General features: G+C 39.4%; 1 protein-coding gene across 7 annotated transcripts in view; it reads left to right on the top strand.

Annotated features, from left to right (window-relative positions):
- Window positions 1-984: 984 nt before the first annotated feature.
- trpm2 (transient receptor potential cation channel subfamily M member 2) overlaps window positions 985-20802 on the top strand; it is a 61222-nt gene continuing 41404 nt past the window's right edge. The window contains exons 1-10 of one of the 7 annotated variants that reach the window (XM_062976482.1): window positions 992-1597; window positions 7447-7674; window positions 8529-8614; window positions 11174-11342; window positions 13312-13492; window positions 15240-15403; window positions 15833-16013; window positions 17906-17967; window positions 19355-19555; window positions 19950-20052. In XM_062976482.1, the coding sequence (XP_062832552.1) occupies window positions 7480-7674; window positions 8529-8614; window positions 11174-11342; window positions 13312-13492; window positions 15240-15403; window positions 15833-16013; window positions 17906-17967; window positions 19355-19555; window positions 19950-20052 (1342 nt within the window). In that variant the 5' untranslated portion in view covers window positions 992-1597; window positions 7447-7479. Of the gene's footprint in view, window positions 1598-7446; window positions 7675-8528; window positions 8615-11173; window positions 11343-13311; window positions 13493-15239; window positions 15404-15832; window positions 16014-17905; window positions 17968-19354; window positions 19556-19949; window positions 20053-20802 lie in introns of those variants that run through there. The other 6 variants (XM_062976480.1, XR_010004694.1, XM_062976476.1 and 3 more) reach the window with 6 other exon arrangements.

The raw sequence follows: 20802 nt of genomic DNA, 5'->3' as shown, positions 1-20802 counted from the left end.
CCAAAAGATCTCAGCTGGCATTTGGAAACAATAGACTTTGACAAAATTACGATCTGTCAACTGCAAAAGGCCACCCTACTGGGATCTGCGCGCATCATACGAAAATACATCACACAGTCCTAGACACTTGGGAAGTGTTCGACTTGTGATTTTGTGAAACGAAATCCAGCATATCTATCTTGTTTGCTGTGTCATACAATAAAATAGTAATAATAATAGTGCAGTTTTCTGGCATTGTATATTTCTGCCGCTTCTGTGACTGTTCATTTGTATTTTGATTCCATAGCCCACTTGTTGATGGATGTCCAGAATCAGCAGCATCCTGGGCGACGACCGAGCCAGTATAGACTTCGTTTTGGTTTGATTCGTTTGGGTTAGGTGCTCTTAGTTCTACTCCTCAGCTGAGACCTCTCTGGCTTGGTTAGACCTGCCGGTAGTTACACTACTGCCAGCACAGCTCTCAGTCATCATTGGAGCAGTTAAGGGTGCTATGCCAAAAGATCTTAGCCGGCATTTGGAAACAATAGACATTGACAAAATTACGATCGGCCAACTGCAAAAGGCCACCCTACTGGGATCTGCGCGCATCATCCGAAAATACATCACACAGTCCTAGACACTTGGGAAGTGTTCGACTTGTGATTTTGTGATACGAAATCCAGCATATCTATCTTGTTTGCTGTTTCATAATAAAATAACAACAACAACAACAATAATAACAGTTTCCAAAGTTTACAAGATTGCTGTTTCATTGGATAAGTTGCTTCATGGCATTCCTTGGATTCAGTATTTTGTCATTTTTTAAAAGATATTACACCAAAATATCATCTGTGTCAATGTACCTATATACCTAAGGTCATGTAAACATTTCTCAAGCAGAAAAGGATCATGAGTGGAAAAAGTTTAAGAAGCCCTGATTTAGAGAATTCTTTCTCTTGCCTGCTATCACATGCAACTCCTTGGCTTCTTCCTCAACCAGGTTTGTGCATTTCATCCTGATCTTAAGGACAAAACTAGACACAGCCTCTTATTCCATGGACGCATTAACCTGTTTTTACTGGAATCCCAATTACAGAGTGCCACTTTTAACAGCTTGTGGATGAACAGCCCTCTTTCAAAATATAACCTTATTGCAAACTCAGGTATATTGCAGCAGTAGTACATAATAGATACTGCTCAGGTCTCGGGCATTTTCTCCAAAAGTGTTGCAACATGATACAATAACTCTCCAGGTCTGAACGGATTAGAAATATTTGAATTTCCACCTCATTGTTTCTAACAGTGTAAGAAGCTCCTCCTCAGCAGGACACTTGAGAGATTGGGTTTGCTTTCTCTGCAGACAGATGTGTGAGTCACTTTCTCCCTCTCCTGCCCCCAGCAGCACCACACAGTTGAGGGAACTCCGGCTTTGTCCTTCTCTGTCTGTCCCAGGCTAATGGTGAGGAGTGAGGACGGCTTCTGCAGTGTGATTTACTGGCAAGCTGCCATCCCTTGGACCATCTCCTCCTCTTAGCTGCAGTCACTTTGGAGAGGCTTCTGTGGATCCCAGGCATCTCCTTCCAGTCAGTGACCAGCCTGCAGCTCAAGGCAAGAAGAGGTATGTTGCTCATGCCTGACTCACAGGGAGCACATCAATGTTAGGAGTGGGAATGGGAAGCAGCAGGCAAAGGTACATGTAGGTAAGGTATGCATGGGGAGGGAGATGCTTTCAAATGCAAATTATAATAACAAATTTAAAGGGAGAATGAAGCAGCAAAAACAGGGAATTTGCACAAAAACTGAATTTATGGAGAGTAGCTGGATAGAGACAGGTAGACTGTGAAGAACTGCTTAGTAATTGTACTGATTGGAATGAAACACTCTGCACTGCAAGGTCAGGAGAACTCAATCTTTTAAAACACTGTGTGCCAGGCACACAGCATGAATGCAAAGAGAGGTTAACTGTATGCTTTCCATGGAATACTTGGAGCAAGGGGATATCATATTTAATACTGAGTACTACAAAAAAAAAACTCATTTATTTTATAGTTTTTGCTCTTTCAGACACACATGTAAGATCACAGCCTATGCCTGTTTTGCAAGAGGAAAAAGAGTTCTGAACTAGTGCTGTTCTTTGACTTAGTAAGAATAGGGCAAGGTCTGTAGCCGAGAAGTAGAACACACATTTGGCATATAAACAGTCCTAAAATTTCCAGTAGGTCTGGGAAAAAATTGTGCCTGATGCCATGCAAAGCTGCAAATCAGTCCTGAAGTAAGAAAATAAATGATCAGGTTTGATACAAGGGAGCTTTCATTAAATAAGCTTTCCTTATACCAAGGAGCCAATGTAATATAGTTCAGGCATTCTGTTAATTGTACACACGTGTTTTTATTTAATTAATTTAATTTTAGGTACAGTGTATCTCAGAAAACATATTCCTATTTTAATTTCTAGCAGTAATTATAGCCTTTAATGTTTTGGAATTCTGAAGAGCAAGTAGTTAAAATGTTGCTTTTGTTACTTGGGTTCCTTCATGTATTAAAACTACATCTTCTGGATTATGCTCTGAACAATACTTTCTGAGGCCTGTTGGAAGTGTGTTAATTAAATGGAAAGTAGAATAATAATGTGATACACAAAGATCTAGGATGGAAAAGAAATTTTACCTTAAGACCTATTGCTACAAAATTTCTTAGTGGTTATAGAATCAGAGTTGGAAATGATCAGAAGATCCATCCAGTCCAACATCCTGTCATTCAGAAAAACATGGTCAGTGCAGTTTAGAGAAAATAGAGCATGCCTATGTTTCATTGAAATTGGTGGACTATGGGGATGATACATTTCTATAGGATTTAGAATGCTCTACTTTTCTTAGATTGCATTCTGAGTATTTCTTGCGTCAGAGTGAAGTCAATGAGATTTGTGACTTGGTTTCTTCTGAGGAATCAAGTCCAAACATGGCCATTTAGCTATCTGTAGAAAAGAATAAGGTGACCTTTCCCATCCCATGTATAAATGCCAACTGGATTGGCAACTGAATCTTTCTTCTTCAACACCTGCATAGAAACTGAATGCTCTGCCATGGCACAGGACAGCTTGGTAACGTATGGGATGCAGGCTAAACCATACAGCAGATAGCTTTTTCCTCCATTATCTTGCTGCCATTTCTTATGCCTGAGGCAACTGCCTTAGGGACCATCTACACTACCATTATTAAGCAGATTGAACAGCATTTTATGGTCTGTATATAGACTCATATATCCAGTTTAGTGCAATTAACCTGAATTATATGAGTCTACACTAACCATATAATGCAGTTCAATCTGCATTATAATGGCAGTGTAGAGGGGAACCAAGCTGTCTAATGATAGGGACTGTGGATTCCATCTCATATTTAAGCTATTTGATGCAAGCTGTTAACTTTCAATGTTATTTGGCCATCTGCAGAGCAGCAATACAACAGCTGCTGTTTATCATGAAGACTTTATGACCATGAAGCACTGTTTGCACACTGAGTACGGGTGTTTCTTGATACAATTATGATGTGTGGGGGCAATAGTTGCAAAATGTGGGCTGCTTCATTTGTACCTTTAGGTCACAGATTCACCCTACATCATACTATTTTGGGAGATTCAGGGAGTTGTAATCCAAAAATGTTTCCATTTTCAAAACACTTTACTTGACATCTTGGAGATCTGTCATTCAACAGATGGACTAATTAGATGGACTAATGATCTGAGTCAATACAAGGTATCTTCTTGCAGCTGTAGCTCAACATTTCAGAGTTATCTAACATTTCTGTTGTCACCTGAGATACTTGAGCCATTCTTGGGATGTTGATGAGTATTGGCTGCTGAGAATGACAGATAACACAATAAAATCAGTGGTTCTGGAGGTGTGGTAACATTTTACTATCTACTCCCACCCATTCCACTTTTGGGGAACACTGTAAGAAATAGAGTGCCAAATTTGTTCATTTAAACGGTCAATTTAAAATTGTTATTTCATAATTTCAGCATTCCTAAAAAAGATACTTTTTAAATGGTCAAATAATCAGTTGATGAGAGCCATGATACTATAGTTGCTTTTGTGTTTTTAACCATCTTCCAGGGCAATTCCGGTATCATAATGCCACCTTGCTGTAACTCTGTCTGAAGTTATGGGTGGACTCTGGCGAGATATAAGCATTGTTTTAGACATTTGCTTAAGTGCTAATGGTTTAATTAGCAAGATGATGGAATTGCTCATCCCCAGAAAGCAATTTAAAATGCAAAGTACAAAGTGTACCCAGGAAGTGCGTATATTTGTTTCAGAAATGATTTTGGTATATGAATAAATAATACGTTGACTATTCTGATTGTTCTGTCTGAAGTTCCTAAAATGCTGCACAACTAAATGGCTTAGGATATATCTACATTGTCAGGTTAGCCTGATATAAATCTGCCTTTGAAGCAGCCCTGCTGTCCAGACAGGATGCATCTGTCTCACTGGGCTGTTAGATTCTCCCATATCTCTGTCATTCCTAGCTGGCCACAGAGCTCCCCTCCTCCTTGCTGGTTGTGTGTGTACCCCATTACGGCGTCAGCATAGGCACCCAAAAGAGCAAGAACTTGGACTGAACTCCATGGTACAGCTCCCTTTCCCTGCATTGATCAGCTCAAAGAAAAGCATGATGGTGGTGACATCCACCTGGAAAGTGATCAGGTCAAATTAGACCCAATCCCACTATCCAGACTGACCCTAATCCCGGAAATTCCGGAAATTCTAGCAAACTTCAAAGGGCAAAGTTGAAGTAGAACGAAAGAACCTCCAACACTCACTGGAAGCTGCTGTGCATCATGAAGACTGCCATCAGCCCATTTGTGGTATGTAGAGGGCTTTGAGGCTATGTAGAGATGCCCTAGAATGGTTTCACAAAGAGTAAGAATGGTCCAAGCAAAACACATATACTCAGAAACTTCATTATATTTAGTGGTACTGTACTTTTCAGAAAGTGAGTACAAGATTTCAGCTTGCAAGTATGAGTCCACTAAAACTTAGTGGGATTACTGAGTTTTATTACTTTTATTACTGGGTTGTATTACTTCTTTTACTGCACAAGCAGCATTGCATAATGAGAAGTCATGAAGAGTTCAAAAGAACTTTCTCCTTTGAAAGTATACTCAAAATTATTGAGTACTGGATCCTGAACAAAAATAATAATACATGTGAACCATAAAGTCAGATGAATTTGGCAGTGATTTAATTGTACATCTGTGAGGTTTACAATTATTCTCTATTTTGTGTTGTTGAAGGCTTTCATGGCTGGGATCACAGAGTTGTTGTATGTTTTCTGGACTGTATGGCCATGTTCTAGAAGTATTCTCTCCTGACGTTTTGCCCTCATCTATGGCAGACATCCTCAGAGGTTGTGAGGTATGGAGAAACTCAGCAAGGAAGGTTTATAGTTATCTGTGGGAAGTCCAGAGTGAGGGAAGAACTCTTGTCAGTTGGAGGCCAGCGTGAATGTTGCAGTTAATCACCCTAATTGGCATTGAATGGCTTCATCTACTGGCTACTTTCTGCCTGGGAGCATCCTTTATTAGCTGCCCCTAGTTCCCATGTCTCAGAGTGTTGCTTCTTATTTACTGTTCTAATTTTTGAGTTTTTTAATACTGGTAGCCAGATTTTGTTCATTTTCATGGTTTCCTCCTTTCTGTTGAAGTTATCCACATGCTTGTGGATTTCAATGGCTTCTCTGTGTAGTCTGACATGATAGTTGTTGGAGTGGTCAAGCATTTCTGTGTTCTCAAATAATATACTGTGTCCAGGTGATAGTCCGGCGTCACAGGTTGGTTCATCAGGTGCTCTGCTATGGCTGATTTCTCTGGTTGAGTGAGTCTGCAGTGCCTTTCCTGTTCTTTGACTCATGATTGGGTGCTGCATTTGGTGGTCCCTCTGTAGACTTGTCCACAGCTGCATGGTATACAGTAGACTCCTGCAGAGGTGAGAGGATCCCTCTTGTCCTTCGCTGACTGTAGCATTTGTTGGATTTTCTTTGTGGGTCTCTAGATAGTTTGTAGGTTGTGTTTCTTCATCAGTTTGCCTATGCAGTCAGTGGTTCCCTTGATGTATGGTAAGAACACCTTTCCTCTGGGTGGATCTTTGTCTTGACTCTCCTGGCTTGCTCTTGGCCTTACAGCTCTTCTGATGTCCATGGTGGAATATCCTATTCTCTATTTTACTTTCAATTTTTCTGATCTAAAGGTTAGCTTTAGATTTCAGTTGATCAGCATCAGCCAAGAAAGTTATGTCTTATAAACTGGGACTGGACTATTTCATGCAAATCATTAGCTTGTTTTAAGCCAACCTATTCCTTCATCAGGTCATTAGGATAGTCAGTGCCAGGGATGATGGGAAATATAATGTAACAGGGCCAGGACTTTTTTCTGCTATACCCAGTTACTCTTTCTGACATAGTGGATTATGATAAGTTAATGCACTTACTTTTCTTAGCACCTGTTTTCAATCCATCTTTCTTTTCTTTGACACCCTTATAGTAGGCACTGCCAGATAAAGACAATACAGGAGAAATATGTTTTGATGGGTTTTCTATTATGTTTTTGATGTGGAAAATTAAATTTGATAACAGTGATGGTAACTAGTTTGGCATTGTCCTGATCTCATACAATATTAGCATCTCTTGAACTGGATGGCCCACGAGGTCTCTTCCAACTCTATTATTCTTATCTATTTCCTTCTGTTTTCCTATGAAAATGATTTTTTACTGTTTTCTGTTTTGTTTTTCTGTTAAATTGACCCATATTTGTACAACCAAGAATGGTAGAGATATTTGTTTTATTTTAAAAATTTTGATTTCATGTAATATTATTTATCAAAAATATTTTAATACCATCTATCAGCTTGATGGAACATGAAAAAAGTACCAAAACCTGGACTCCTACCAACTGGACTTAGGTATGTGATAATTCAGTCAGATGGCCATAAATTAAAAATAAAGTCTTTAAGGGCTAAGTAAATACTGTTAAAAATGGTATAATATGCTGCCAAGCTTCCTTTTTTACTGGCATATGTGTAAACGTAGTAGACCCCAATCTGGATTAGGACAACTGCTTTTAGGTAAGAAAAATTTAAAACTTCTCTACAGCTGCTTCCTCTCTTAAATTCAGTCCCCTTTCACTTTCAGAATACAGTACTTATGTCCCAAGCATATGTATGTATAGTTGGCACATGGATATCATCATCCATACTTTGAAAATATCTGTGCTGTGGGATTTTTAAGACACAAGAAAGTCTTTAAAATTCTTTAGTTGAAAGATAAGGTCTCTCTGGAAGTATTTCATTAAAGCAATCCTTTTTGGTGTTTCTGTAATACAGGGATTACTTGTCAAATACTATGTTCCAGTTGCATCCATTGTATATTTAGGCTGATGATTTCCAAGAGTCTTCTTCCAACTGTGTTTTAGCAGGTCTGGTGTCTGGTCCTGTAAAATGTAGCCATGGCTGGGCCAGGCAAACGAATCCGAACCCTTCCAACAGAGCTCAATAAAGTCTGCCCAGAAGAAGGAGACAGTTACTCCGTTTATCCCAAGAGCTACTATGATCTGGATGTGGTCTCCAACCTCAGAAGAAGTAACAGCGCTTTCAGCAAGAGCAAGAAGAGGGCTCATTTCACTCCTGGCGTCAATGAAAAGGCAAGTTCATGAAAAAATGAGATAGTTCAAGGCAGCGGAAGGTATACTATGACAGGATTGAAGGTTAGGGTGTGAGCTCAAAGAGAATAGACCTCCTCACAAAATAATACAATTCTGAAATTAAGGAAAGTAAAACATAATTTGTGATTCATGCAAATGAAGCAAATTTTTAATCTACAGAAAGGATAGTTACCTCTCCACATTTTCAGTTTTTAACTTGATTTGAAAATTTGATTAAAAATATTCTCTCTAGGAATCTCATTGTCCTCCATGATCAACTTCTCTGGTCATGCTGGAGGAGATTTCTAGAGTGAACACCTTTCTATATATCTCTAAGTCTTTCAATGTAGTTCTATCACCAGCTTCCAGTGGAAGTTGTCCATAGAATAATGCTGGAAGACCTAGAAATTCCAAACGAGGTATTGTCTTATTTATTTACTTATGACATTTATATCCCGCCCTTCTCATCCTGAAGGGGACTCAGAGCGGCTTACAAGTTAATATGTACATACAATATATTATATTATTAGCATTACACAATATTAGTTTCATATATTACTATATTGTACTATACCATTATACTGCAATATTATTAGTAATATTACACTTAGTATATAATATATAATAATTATATTATTATATTGTATTATTAGTATATTGTATTACAATATTATGATCAATATTATATGTACATACAATATATTATATTATTAGCATATCACAATTTTATTCACTTTTTTTACTTTCACAAGGGTTTTGTTTCTCTAACCCTCATAAATGTGGAGGGCTGACTACATTTCATTTTGCTTCTCAGCGATTGCTATCATTTCATTCTTTGTTCCCTCTCCCCACAGGAAAATCTTAGCACATGGATCCCAGAAAACATTCGAAAAAAGGAATGTGTTTATTTTGTTGAAAGTTCTCAGATGTCCGATTCTGGGTAAGTGGACTGTTCTACTTAAAATTGGCTTATTTGGTATTCCTTTTCACTTGGCACTGTTGGGTTAAAACTATTGACTGCTAACTTACTCAGCAGCACAGCCGAAATATAGTCAGTCTCTAAGATGGCAATACATATTAAACTTCTACATGTAGGAGATGATACTGTTCATTGTTTTTCACCAACTTTTCTTAATCTAGTAATCTCTAGATGGATTGGACTGAAGCACTTGTGGGAGGGCTATGGGTATTATAATCCAACCCATCTCGAAGGCATTAGGTGTGCTGACTTATATCAAATATTACAAGAGTGCAGAAGTATAAGAGCCTCTCTAATTCCATTTCCTATATATAATGATTTGGGAATATCTGAAATATGATGTTCTTCCATATCAACCATGTCTCCTAGCCACTGCAGAAAGCTGTATATCCTGATCAGTGCTAAATCCAATATATCTTTAAAACTTATTGGATAAAGAAGGAAAAAGTAATTTCAGATAGATTCTTTTTGGATAATTTGAGGATGACTGATATAAAAAATTATAAAACCCTGTAAAGATGACTAATGGCTAAGGAAAATGTGGAAATTTTCAGATATTTTGGTCATTATCTATAAAATATTCATGTAAAATAGCACTCAAAATGCCAGTAAACCAGACAAGTAAAGAGTAACTTATTATATCAGTTACATGAACATCTATTTATGTAATGGTTGGGAACTAAGGAAACCTTATGTGTTGAATTTGTTTTATTCTGTTACTAAATACTTGGAGCTGGAGGAAATAATTATTTTGTGTTTGCTGCTGTTGATCTCAAAGACATGGAGATGGATCAATATTGCATGCCCTAAAAACAACTATCACAATGATTCCCACCAGTCACCACAGCTTCTCTTTTTTCATGTTTGTCAGGTGTGCAGAAACTTTTATATAAAAATATATCTCTAATTTATTCTGTTGTCCTTTTGTTTGCAATACAGATGTCTGGAAAGGCAGTGTTAAAGTAAAGTCCCACAAGGTTGCATTCATAATCAGTCCATATTGGGCAAATAGTGCCTGATTATAAAAGCTTGTATGGAGTATATTCAATGGTATCCCTTCTTTTGTCTCAACCTATATATGCTTTTATTCTTGAAGAAAATTCAAAAGAAAATCATGTACTTCCCAGACCATCCCGCAACTTGACACCCCCCTCCTCAACTGTTAGAATCACTTTATTGAAACAAAACCAGTTTAAAATTCATGCACAAAAATGTTTTATATCTATAGTAAGGAATGGGATTTTTCACTCTTCTTCATATCACTTTGAGTGTGATAGTGGCAACTAAACCACCACATGTATGGTTCCTCCCATCTCAAAATCCTCTTAGGTGCATCAATCAGCATGAACAGATTTCAGTGGTTAACATGTGCTTGTAAACACTCAAAATAACTACGTTTGTGTGGTAATAACTTGCCAGGACAAGTTTCTGTGGACAAGATTTTTCAAGCAACCATCATGTACTTAGGAGTTGATTTGTACTTAAGGGCTTTGTTGAGTCCTTTTTGCATTGCCGTCTTAATTTGGGGTTAGGGCAAGACCGGACCAGATGAATGAACTTCCCACAGTTGCTACCCTGCATGCACAGTTATTGTAGTTATTCAGAGGGGACGTGAGAGAAGCCTCCCAGTAATATATCCAGGCGTCCCCTGGGCAATATCTCTGTAGACAGTCAATTCTCTCACACCAGAAACAACTTGCAGTATGTTCTCAAGTCGCTTCTGACACAATAAAAAAGAGAAGGGATAGACCATTTTTGCATGCTTTGATTTTGTTTATTCGCTACTGCATTATGCCATCTTCCAGGGGCCTTGCCCAAGGATGGAGCACATGCATCAGTTTAGGGACTTTATTTTGCCAGTCACAGAGAACTTGATTCCTGCTGGCCATGGGACAGTCTGGGATGAATTAATTGTTCAAAACTTTATTCGACCATGTGAGGGGATGATGGACCCCATCTGTGTACCATGTGCTGTATCACTTACCATTAATAAAGCTTGTCTTACATCAGTATGTCAGTACATTTGTCAGTGTTCAGTATGAAACACCATCTTGGAACAACACCCAGTTTCATAGAATAGCCTCTCTCATCAAAATACTGTGATGATAAGAAAACATGACTGTACTAAAATTCCCTTTTGCGTGTCAATGTTAAAGGCATACATGCCCTGACATCCAAGAAACTGGACAAGCCTAGGCTAAGGTAGTGAATAGGTTTTTCATACCAGAATATAACATGACTCATATTGGTGCTTAGCATGTCTGCCTAATGTGTGTGTCTGGCTCTTCAAATTACATGTCAACTTATAGTGACATGTGGTTTCTATATGATTTTCTTAGACAAGGAATACCCAGTTGTTTTGCCAGCTCCTTCCTCTGAAATGTAGCCTACAGCACCTCCTGTTCATTGTTGTCTTCCATTCAAGTTGAGCCTGCCTAACTTCCAAGATCAGATGTGGTCTGGTGCCTTTAGGATATGGGCTCTCAAAAATGCTGAGATTGTGGTGGCCTTTTCTTACAGCAAGGTGGCATGTGAATGCGGCTATCTCAGGGAGGAGCATTTAGAGGAGGCCATAAAACCTACCATGTTCCAGGGCAAAGAATGGGACCCCAGAAGACATGTCCAGGAAACACCAACCAATGCTTTTGGGGACATCAGCTTCACAGGCCTGGGGCAGAAGATAGGGAAGGTGAGTTGAAACATGTCTCTCTGTCATAGTACAAGAATCCATTAAAATGACTATCTGGAATGTCACAGCAGTTGAAAGATTAGTAAGCCACAAGGCTTTCTAGTAACATTGGGGGGGGGGGGGGAGTAATAAGAATCCAATGTTTTAAAAATGTATAAGGTTAGGAGTAATGGAGCAATTACATTTTTAAATTAGACATTCAGGATGTAGAGAAAACATAAAAAGTATCTTATTTTTTGTATCATTGCTCTAAAAATTGAAACACAGTCAGATATTTTTGGAACTTACCTGTTTAAATCAGGTGTGGGAAACATTTGGTCCTCAAAATATGCTGGCTCCCATCAGCCCCCAGCATTATCTGTGATAAAAGATTGTGGGAGTTGTCATCTAAAATGTTTAGAAGGCCATGTTTACTTTAAATATTACCTTAATGTAGGTGCAAATAACTCTAGATTTCTACATGTTTTTAGCTTACAAGCCCAGCCAGCACCTCTCACTGTAACCAGTACTGTTTATTGGAATTACTATAGAGCCACGGTAGCGCAATGGGTTAAACCCTTGTGTCGGCTGGACTCCTCACCTGAAGGTTGGCTTGCTGACCTGATGGTTGCTGGTTCGAATTCTCAAGACAGGGTGAGCTCCCTTCTGTCAGCTCTATCTTGCGGGGACATGAGAGAAGCCTCCCAGCAGGATGGTAACACATCCGGGCATCCCCTGGGCAATGTCTCTGTAGATGGCCAATTCTCTCACACCAGAAGCAACTTGTAGTTTGTTCTCAAGTCGCTTCTGACACAATTAAAAAAAATGGAATTACTATTCAAAAACTCCTGGTAACATGGGGACCTTTTTCAGTGCATTTATCCCAAGATAGTGAAGAAACATATTAAGCATGTACATACTCATCCTCACTAAAGACAGGCAAACATGTTTTGACATCGGAACAGCAAACTGCTGTGCATAATACAGTAGAGTCTCACTTATCCAACACTCGCTTATCCAACGTTCTGGATTATCCAACGCATTTTTGTAGTCAATGTTTTCAATATATCGTGATATTTCGGTGCTAAATTCATAAATACCGTAATTACTACATAGCATTACTGTGTGATGAACTACTTTTTCTGCCAAATTTGTTGTCTAACATGATGTTTTGGTGCTTCATTTGTAAAATCATAACCTAATTTGATGTTTAATAGGCTTTTCCTTAATGCCTCCTTATTATCCAACATATTCGCTTATCCAACATTCTGCCAGCCCGTTTATGTTGGATAAGTGAGACTCTACTGTATCAATACTCGGCACTAGTAGTTTGTATAGTCCCATTCATTACATAGGTCATTACTGGTAAAGATCAAAGTGATTGTCTCTGCCCACATCCTTGTGTGGTTCAACTGCTATATCAATACTGTAGAATAAAACCATGTATAACCAAGTTATTGTCCCGACCGACAATTAACTTCTAATACTATCAATCAAAAGATTGTTCTGGCTATATGCTTGTTAAGTTGACTTCAATGTATTGTGATCCTGTCTGACAGTTTTCTTGGTAAGATTTATTCAGAGAAAGTTTTCATTGCCTTCCACTAAGGTTGAGCCGATGTGACTTGTCAAAGTTACCCAAAGGGTTTCCATGTCTGAGGAAGAATTTGAAGCCTGGCCTCCTGTAATTCTAGTTTGACACTCTGACCAATACACCACATTTTCTGCAGGGCAGCAAATCCATCCTTTCCTCCTTCACAGATTACTTGTGGTGGTAGATTCACTTCCTGCTGTTTCCATGACTTCTTCTTGCAGATAAATTTCATATGAGCTTTTGGAATAGGATATTGATTCCCAAAGGCTCCCTAAGCACTTCATTATAATAGGAACTGGTGGTGTACTGGGTCTCATATGAGGCAGAGCATTTTTGCTGAGCGGCAAAAGTATGCTCTCACAAGTGCTCCTTTTATGTTTTATTCGTTCACTGCAGTATGTCCGCGTGTCCAATAGCACCCCACCAAGAATAATTTATCAGCTGATGACGCAGCACTGGGGTCTTGAAATACCCAACCTCTTAATATCTGTGACAGGCGGAGCTAAAAACTTCACCATGAAGCTAAGATTGAAGAACATCTTCCGAAGGGGGCTTGTCAAAGTGGCCCAGACAACAGGTGAGGCAGCATCCTGGCCCAAAGCCAATGCGAAAGGCCATGTTAGTGTGTCTATGATTTCATTTATTTTCCTCTGCTTTTGGGTTTCCAATACTATAAAGTGAGAATTAAAGCCAAAGTCAAATATACAATGAAACTGGTGTGATTTATTCCTTTACCCAGGATAGTCCTAAAAATTCCAACCCCTAGGAATTCTGCCATTCACAGTCCTTTGTTCCCACAATCAATCCCTTTCTGGACTGGGGCCCCTTCCACACAGCTGTACAAAATCCACATTGAACTGGATTGTATGGCAGTGTGGACTCAGAAAATCCAGTTCAAAGCAGATACTTTGAATTGTCTGCCTTGATATTTTGGGTTATATGGCTGTGTGGAGGGGCCCTGGGTTTCTGGGCCTTTAATTGTGGTATTATATTTGGATACCCAAGGAGCCCTTGGGCAGACCTTGTAGTTGATGGATCAAACCAGTAGGTAAACGATTCCTCCAGAAATTGAAAAGAAAAGCACAGGATTGTATATTTTGGTAATTGGTAGATTTGCGTGAAGCCCATAGGAATGAATCGATAATAAGATAGATAGGATTATAGTTGTGTTGAAGTGATGTTTTATTTGTTTTGATATCTGTGGCCTCATTCAATTTCATGCTTGACAGCAAGTCAGAAACAGATTTAAGACAAAAACAAGTTTATTAATGCAGTGGCAAAGCATAAGCACAGATAATATCTCTGCTATGAACTCTTCTAATATTATCTCAGAGGAGGTGATGTGATATTGCACCCCACTCACAAGTCTGAGGTCACCCGATCTGACCATGATCAATAATGTCAGTGTAGAGTTTCTAGTTAATCCTACATCTTTATTGGGTTTTAGGTTGGTTTCCCACTTGCGTAGGGGGCACTAGGTAGATCTGGATTTGAGGCAGCCAATCAGAGACGTTGTGAAAGGGAGCTGCAGGGGAACAGCTAATGTAAAGGTTTCCTCCTTGGTCGTCTTGAAGGGTTGGAATTTCTGATTTAAGAAAAGAGAAAGAACATTTATGGTGGCAACTATGGACTTCCATGTCAGTGGGAAAGTGAGGAACCACCTAGAGTGCTGAACCTATTGTAGCAATATAGTTTGGCACCTTCGATAAAACTTATATTCACTACCCAACTGATAAAGAAGCCACCAGCTATCAAGGATTGGAGAATGTGTCTGCAAGTGACACTTCCACCCAAACCCCAAGATTAATGAAATGTAGGTGGACCTCAAAGTGTGTTTAACTCTGTGTCTTCCATTATTCAGTCTGAAAAGCTCTTGCCAAGAATATTGGTGGGGTAGCACTGTGGTGAAAACTCCCAATGCAAATAGATTTTAATGACCCTTCCAGCAAGAGCTTCTTAAGGCTTTGATTAGAGTTCTCTCCTGTGGATTCATCACCTAAAAAGGATTACTTAATGAATGCATTTAACAGTAGACACAAAGGGGTGGGGGTGGGGAGCGGGATGAAGTCTTCCACCTGACAATAGGCTTGATTTAGAAATGAAATGCTTTCTTCCTCTTCCCTGCCAAGAAAAGAAATTGGAACGTAGCTGGATTTGACTGGGACATCTAGCCAAGTACTTTCGATTTTGACTGGTTGCAATTGCTCTCAAGGATTTTAGTTAGATTTGACATGTTTAAATTCTGTAGTCTCATGAGGCTGGCTGTGTTCAAGGTGGTATGTTGTAAGGACCTGGCTTAATTCAGTCTTCTTCTGTGCCCACAGGTGCCTGGATCATCACTGGTGGTTCTCATGCCGGTGTGATGAAGCAAGTCGGAGAAGCAGTAAGGGACTTCAGCATGAGCAGCAGCTTTAAAGGCGAGATTGTCACCATTGGGATTGCCACATGGGGAACAGTATACAACCGTAGCAGCCTCATGAGCCCTATGGTGAGCCCAAATAGTTTTCAGACTATTAGTACTAAAGCTTCAAACCTATATATGAGGGCTAAGTAAAGTTTTTGACTCAATTTGGAAAGAACTTTCAGGAAAACATTTCAGCAATGCATATGGATAAAGGCACAAGGCCAAGGTCAGTCTAGATGTGATGAATATAAATTGGATTGGAAATAAACTAAAGAGCAATAGTTTTGAGGTATACAAAGCATGGTTTTTAAGCATACAGGGCATAGCTTGCCTTTTTGAAATTAATATAAATTCTAAATGGAATTTAAATACTCTCTTAACTTCTGATCACTGATCTGAAAGCAAAAGTGATTTGCAGGTTAGGCAAAGCCTTGTTCAAGCAAGGATTAAGAACTCCAATAATTAAGCCCTGTCAGTTTGTGACTATTTTCCCCTTCACTTGGATGGTTGCAGGGTAGCTTCCCAGCTGAATATGTGATGGATGAGGAGACCCAAGGAAACCTTTCTTGCCTGAATAATAATCACACACATTTCATCCTAGTGGATGATGGCACTCATGGAAAGTATGGTGTGGAGATCCCCTTGAGGACCAGACTTGAGAAGTTCATTTCAGAGCAAACCAAAGTGAAAGGAGGTAATGGCAATGTAAAACAGGGGTATCTTGATTACAAAAGTCTAATCTATGACAATAAATTACACTAGGACAGTGGTCCTCAACCTGTGGGTCCCCAGGTGTTTTGGCCTACAACTCTCAGAAATCCCTACTAGTTTATCAGTTGTTAGGATTTCCGAGAGTTGAAGGCCAAAACATCTGGGGATCCACAGGTTGAGAATCACTGCACTAGAATATTACCTCCAGTTTTGCATCCTGGTAATCTTGTTTAATAATCGTATCTCAAATTTGTCAAAACTGTGTTTATTTGTGCCAGCAAAACTCTAGGCTTATGCTCTCATCCATTAAGTCTTGCTGGTTTCAGATGAAAGTCCAGTAATAATAAAAATAATAATAGCTTTATTTATATCCCACCCTCTCTCCCCAAAAGGACTCAGGGTGGCTTACAACGAGAGATTGTGATGATCATAAGAATACTGCTTGTCAAGGACAGAACGCCACAAGATCAAAGATAACAGAGTTTATTGGATTTACAGAACTCAAAATGCCCGTAAAAGACAAGGGCAAGGCAACTTTAGCCTTTAAAAACAAAAAGGGGCAAGAAAAACGTTCAAAAGATAAACCGGATTAAATCGGAGTTTAATCCGGGTAAAATCAAAACAGCTTGCTTCAGCCTGGGGATAAACAAACAGAAGCTGGGAAACAAAGAGTTCAAAAGAATGCAACTAATTGGCAGCAGATGCCTCTCTGCTGCCAGCACTATGTTTTGAGTAACTAGGAGTCACTCCTTCACACAGCAAGGCAAATTTCCAATACAAACTCAGCAGCCAAGGATTGAAGCAGTAGCGTAGTCCCAGTTCGTTCCGAAGGTCGAGAGGCAGAATCAGACGTTTGCAGTTTTCCAAGTCCAATAGGAGAAAGCGAGCCCGTAGTCAGTTTTCAGTCCGTAAATCCAGAGTAGCAGATGGCGTCCGTCAAGAAGACGACGGAAGGTCAAAGCTATTGAGATTAAACAGAGGTTTTGCACAAACAAAAGCCCACACAATTCCTCCCGCCGTCTGAACCCAAATTCCAAAACAACTTACGTATCAGCACACGAAAACACACCAGTCTTCAGGAAAGCGTCCCACACAGATCCCAAGCATTCGTCCAGATTACCTTGCCCAACGCAATTTGCAATTGCTCCCAAGCCTCATTTTATGCCAGTTACAAATCCTCATCACTATCAGCTGCCCTCCTTAACCCGGGCGTTTCCTCATCACTTTCCTCATCAGAGCTGGAACACCTCTGACTACGCCCCACAGCATCCCCAGCTGTGGATCCCGTCCCATCCCTCCAGCTTGTCCATGGGTCTAATCCTGAAGGTCCCCAATCATCCTCCATATCATCATTGCCAGTGGCACCCAACTCCTCCCTTACCCGAGTCCAATCCATCTCATCCTCTTCCGAGCTAACCAGCTCTTCCTCCATTCTCTCCGTGAACCCCTTAAAAGACTCTTCGTCAGATGGTTCTGCAAAGATATCTCGCAGCCTCTTTCTTTCTCGCTCCTCGAGAGTATCTGACTCTCGAGGAGTCTTACGTCCACGTCTGCCAGAAGCAGAGCCATGAGGCTCAATCATAACACTGCTTGTTAATGGAACAGTGAGGAGTTATCCAGATAGTGAGGAGTTATCCAGAGTGCTGAACGCATTTTTGGGATAGAGTTTGTCAGATAAATGGTTGCCATATAACACACAGTGGTTTGAAGTTGGGTCCTTTGTTGTGTTGTTGCTACTATTTGTTCATTGTTATAAATGCTAATTAATCAGTTCCGTTAACTGTGTCCACACAGTGATTGTTACCAGCAGGAAGGGTAGGACAAGAGCTGTATACCTGGATGTATATGATTGACTAAGCCTTCCTTTCCTTACAGGGGTTGCCATTAAAATACCAATTGTTTGTGTAGTACTGGAGGGTGGCCCTGGAACGCTTGACGTAAGTACCCCAGAACAATTATGGGACAAAAACAAGACATGACTCAGACTTCCTGTTAGGTAGGTAGTAACTGCATGTAGACACTGCAGAAATGCATAAAAATGCAAGTCATGCATAATTTTCTTTTTGACATACATGAGTGGGCACATTGAGTTATGACTAATCTGTGGCATCTCTTTTTATCTCACTTTCAGCAAACAGGTTTAGTGTTACAAGAGATGTGAGAGAATATGCTTTAGTTACAGGATACAAGTGTAATGTTTTTGCAGGGGGATCTGATATGAACCTCAACTTCAACCAACAGGGCACAAATATTAGCTCATGTTATCTTATTATTATTATTATTATTATTATTATTATTATTATTATTATTATTATGACACAGCAAACAAGATAGACATGCTGGATTTTGTATCACAAAACCACAAGTCGAACACTTCCCAAGTGTCTAGGACTGTGTGATGTATTTTTGGATGATGCGTGCAGATCCCAGTAGGGTGGCCTTTTGCAGTTGGCAGATCGCGATCCTGTCAATGTCTATTGTTTCCAAATGCCGGCTGAGATCTTTTGGCATAGCACCCAATGTGCCAATCACCACCGGGACCACCTGCACTGGTTTCTGCCAGAGTCTTTGAAGTTCAATCTTGAGGTCCTGATAGCGGCTGAGTTTTTCCTGTTGTTTTTCGTCAATGCGACTGTCACCTGGGATTATTATTATTATTATTACTATTATTATTATTTATTAACAACAATAATAATAACTAGAGCAATAACAACAATAATAATTTATTACCTCCCTCTCTTTATGGTTCGAGGCAGAATATAACAAGGTTTTAAGCTTTAATTTTCTGGAAAAATATGAATTAAGGGAAAATTCATAAATTCATTTCTCTTGCACATTCACATGCAGAAAGGTTATTTAAATGTGTCTGCTCCATTGTAGAATGTCTGCAGATTTTGATGCATGTCATAGCATTGAGCCATGGAAGTGAAAGGGTATCAAACTGCATTCTACAAGTGTAGAAGCACCCTAGGAGACAGACATGTTTTCCTTATTGTATCAAGAACTATAAGATCCAGTATCCATTGTCTATTGACACAAAGGAGGGATCCCTGGTGGTGGAAGCACTATAAAACATTAGATAGCACCATGGCAGTTATAGTGGTGTCTAACTGCATTAATTCTGCTGTAGATGCACATTGAATCCAAAAAGGATTATGCCAGACATTTTTTTCAGTTGCAATGGTGTTATTGATTCCTTTATATTGTTTTATTTTTTGTGCATGTGTAACTTGAAAATTGTCTCTGACATTTTGTATAACAAGTAAATGGCATCAGTCTGTTTGTTGGGATGGGCTCACAGGCAGCCATTCTCTCGTTCTGTAGACCATCTACAATGCAATCACAAACGGCACTCCCTGTGTGATTGTGGAAGGCTCAGGACGTGTGGCTGACGTCATTGCTCATGTGGCTAATCTTCCCATCTCCAAAATAAGCATTTCACGTATTCAGAGGAAACTGAGCACATTCTTCAAGGATAGCTATGAGCAGTTCACAGAGAGAAAAATTGTGGAATGGACCAAAAAAGTAAGACAAATCAATCCCATTTTAGACTTCAGCTGCTGTCTGATGGTTATGTTATATCATGAGCTGACAGGCAGTTCATAGCTTTATACATACGTTCATACTTTAAATATACAGTGGGACCTCCATATTCGCTAGGATTAGGGGCCCAAGCCCCTGCAAAAGTGGGGAATATTAATTTTTGTATATCTGAGCGAACATTTCTCTAGGAACCCTAGGGCCACACCTACACTGACTATTTAATAAAGTTCCAAATTGGTATTAAAGAAGTTGATTCATTGTGCAGATGATTACATAGGAAATCCTAGAACCAGTTTGAAGCTTTGATTGTGACTACAAAAACCACATTCCATTCTACTGCATTGTGATCTTGTATTTGCTTTGGCATTTCTTCCAGATCCAAGATATTGTGCGAAACAGGCAACTCTTGACAATCTTCAGGGAAGGCAAAGATGGGCAACAGGATATTGATGTGGCCATTCTGCAGGCAATGCTCAAGGGTGAGAAATGCAGTGAGCCTTTGAGAGAAGACCTCACTATCGTGTAGAATTTTGAGTGTGTGATGACTTAACTTATCTGCCAAAGTTTCTTTTTGTGGAAGTGCCATAGTTAGATTATTGGTTGGACTGGATGTCCTTGTGGTCTCTTCCAACTCTGTAATGTCATTCTGTTCTAGTGTAAGTACAACAGGCATGGACTGACCAGGACTATGAGATGACTTGAGTTGTAATCTAGACACATCTCAAGGACGATAGGTTCCCTGGTTTTACTATAAATAATAGTCTGAGTGATTTCTAGTATCATACCCTGAAACTTGTTATTCCATACAGAAGATAGATGCTGAACAAATACTCAAGAGGAATGCAAAATGATTTGGCACAATAATCCTTCATTTGATTCATTAAGTTTCATTATTAATCTTGTGGTTCACAACAGAAAACTACACCCCCACTCTTCCAAGAAACAAACAAACATTGGAATACTCAGTCCAATATAAAAAAATGCAATAAAACACACTGAAATGCCTACATTCCTGTTCAATCCCATCTATTCAGTGTCAACAGACAAGAAAATCTTTTTTGTCTTGTCTACCTTTAATGAATAAATATATAGAAATGCCTAGAATTTGAATAGCAATATTGGCTGTGGAAAAAAGGAGTTTATATTCACAAAGCACCAGTTCTTTATAGAAGCATATTTGAATTAGCAGTCTGAACCAGGGCCATCTTTGTGTTGTCCTCAAATACGTT

The sequence above is a fragment of the Anolis carolinensis genome, chromosome 3 (genome assembly GCF_035594765.1).
Source record: "Anolis carolinensis isolate JA03-04 chromosome 3, rAnoCar3.1.pri, whole genome shotgun sequence".
Taxonomy (NCBI): Eukaryota; Metazoa; Chordata; class Lepidosauria; order Squamata; family Dactyloidae; genus Anolis; species Anolis carolinensis.
Note: the sequence above shows the minus strand (reverse complement) of the source record. Positions and strands in the feature narration are given on the sequence as shown.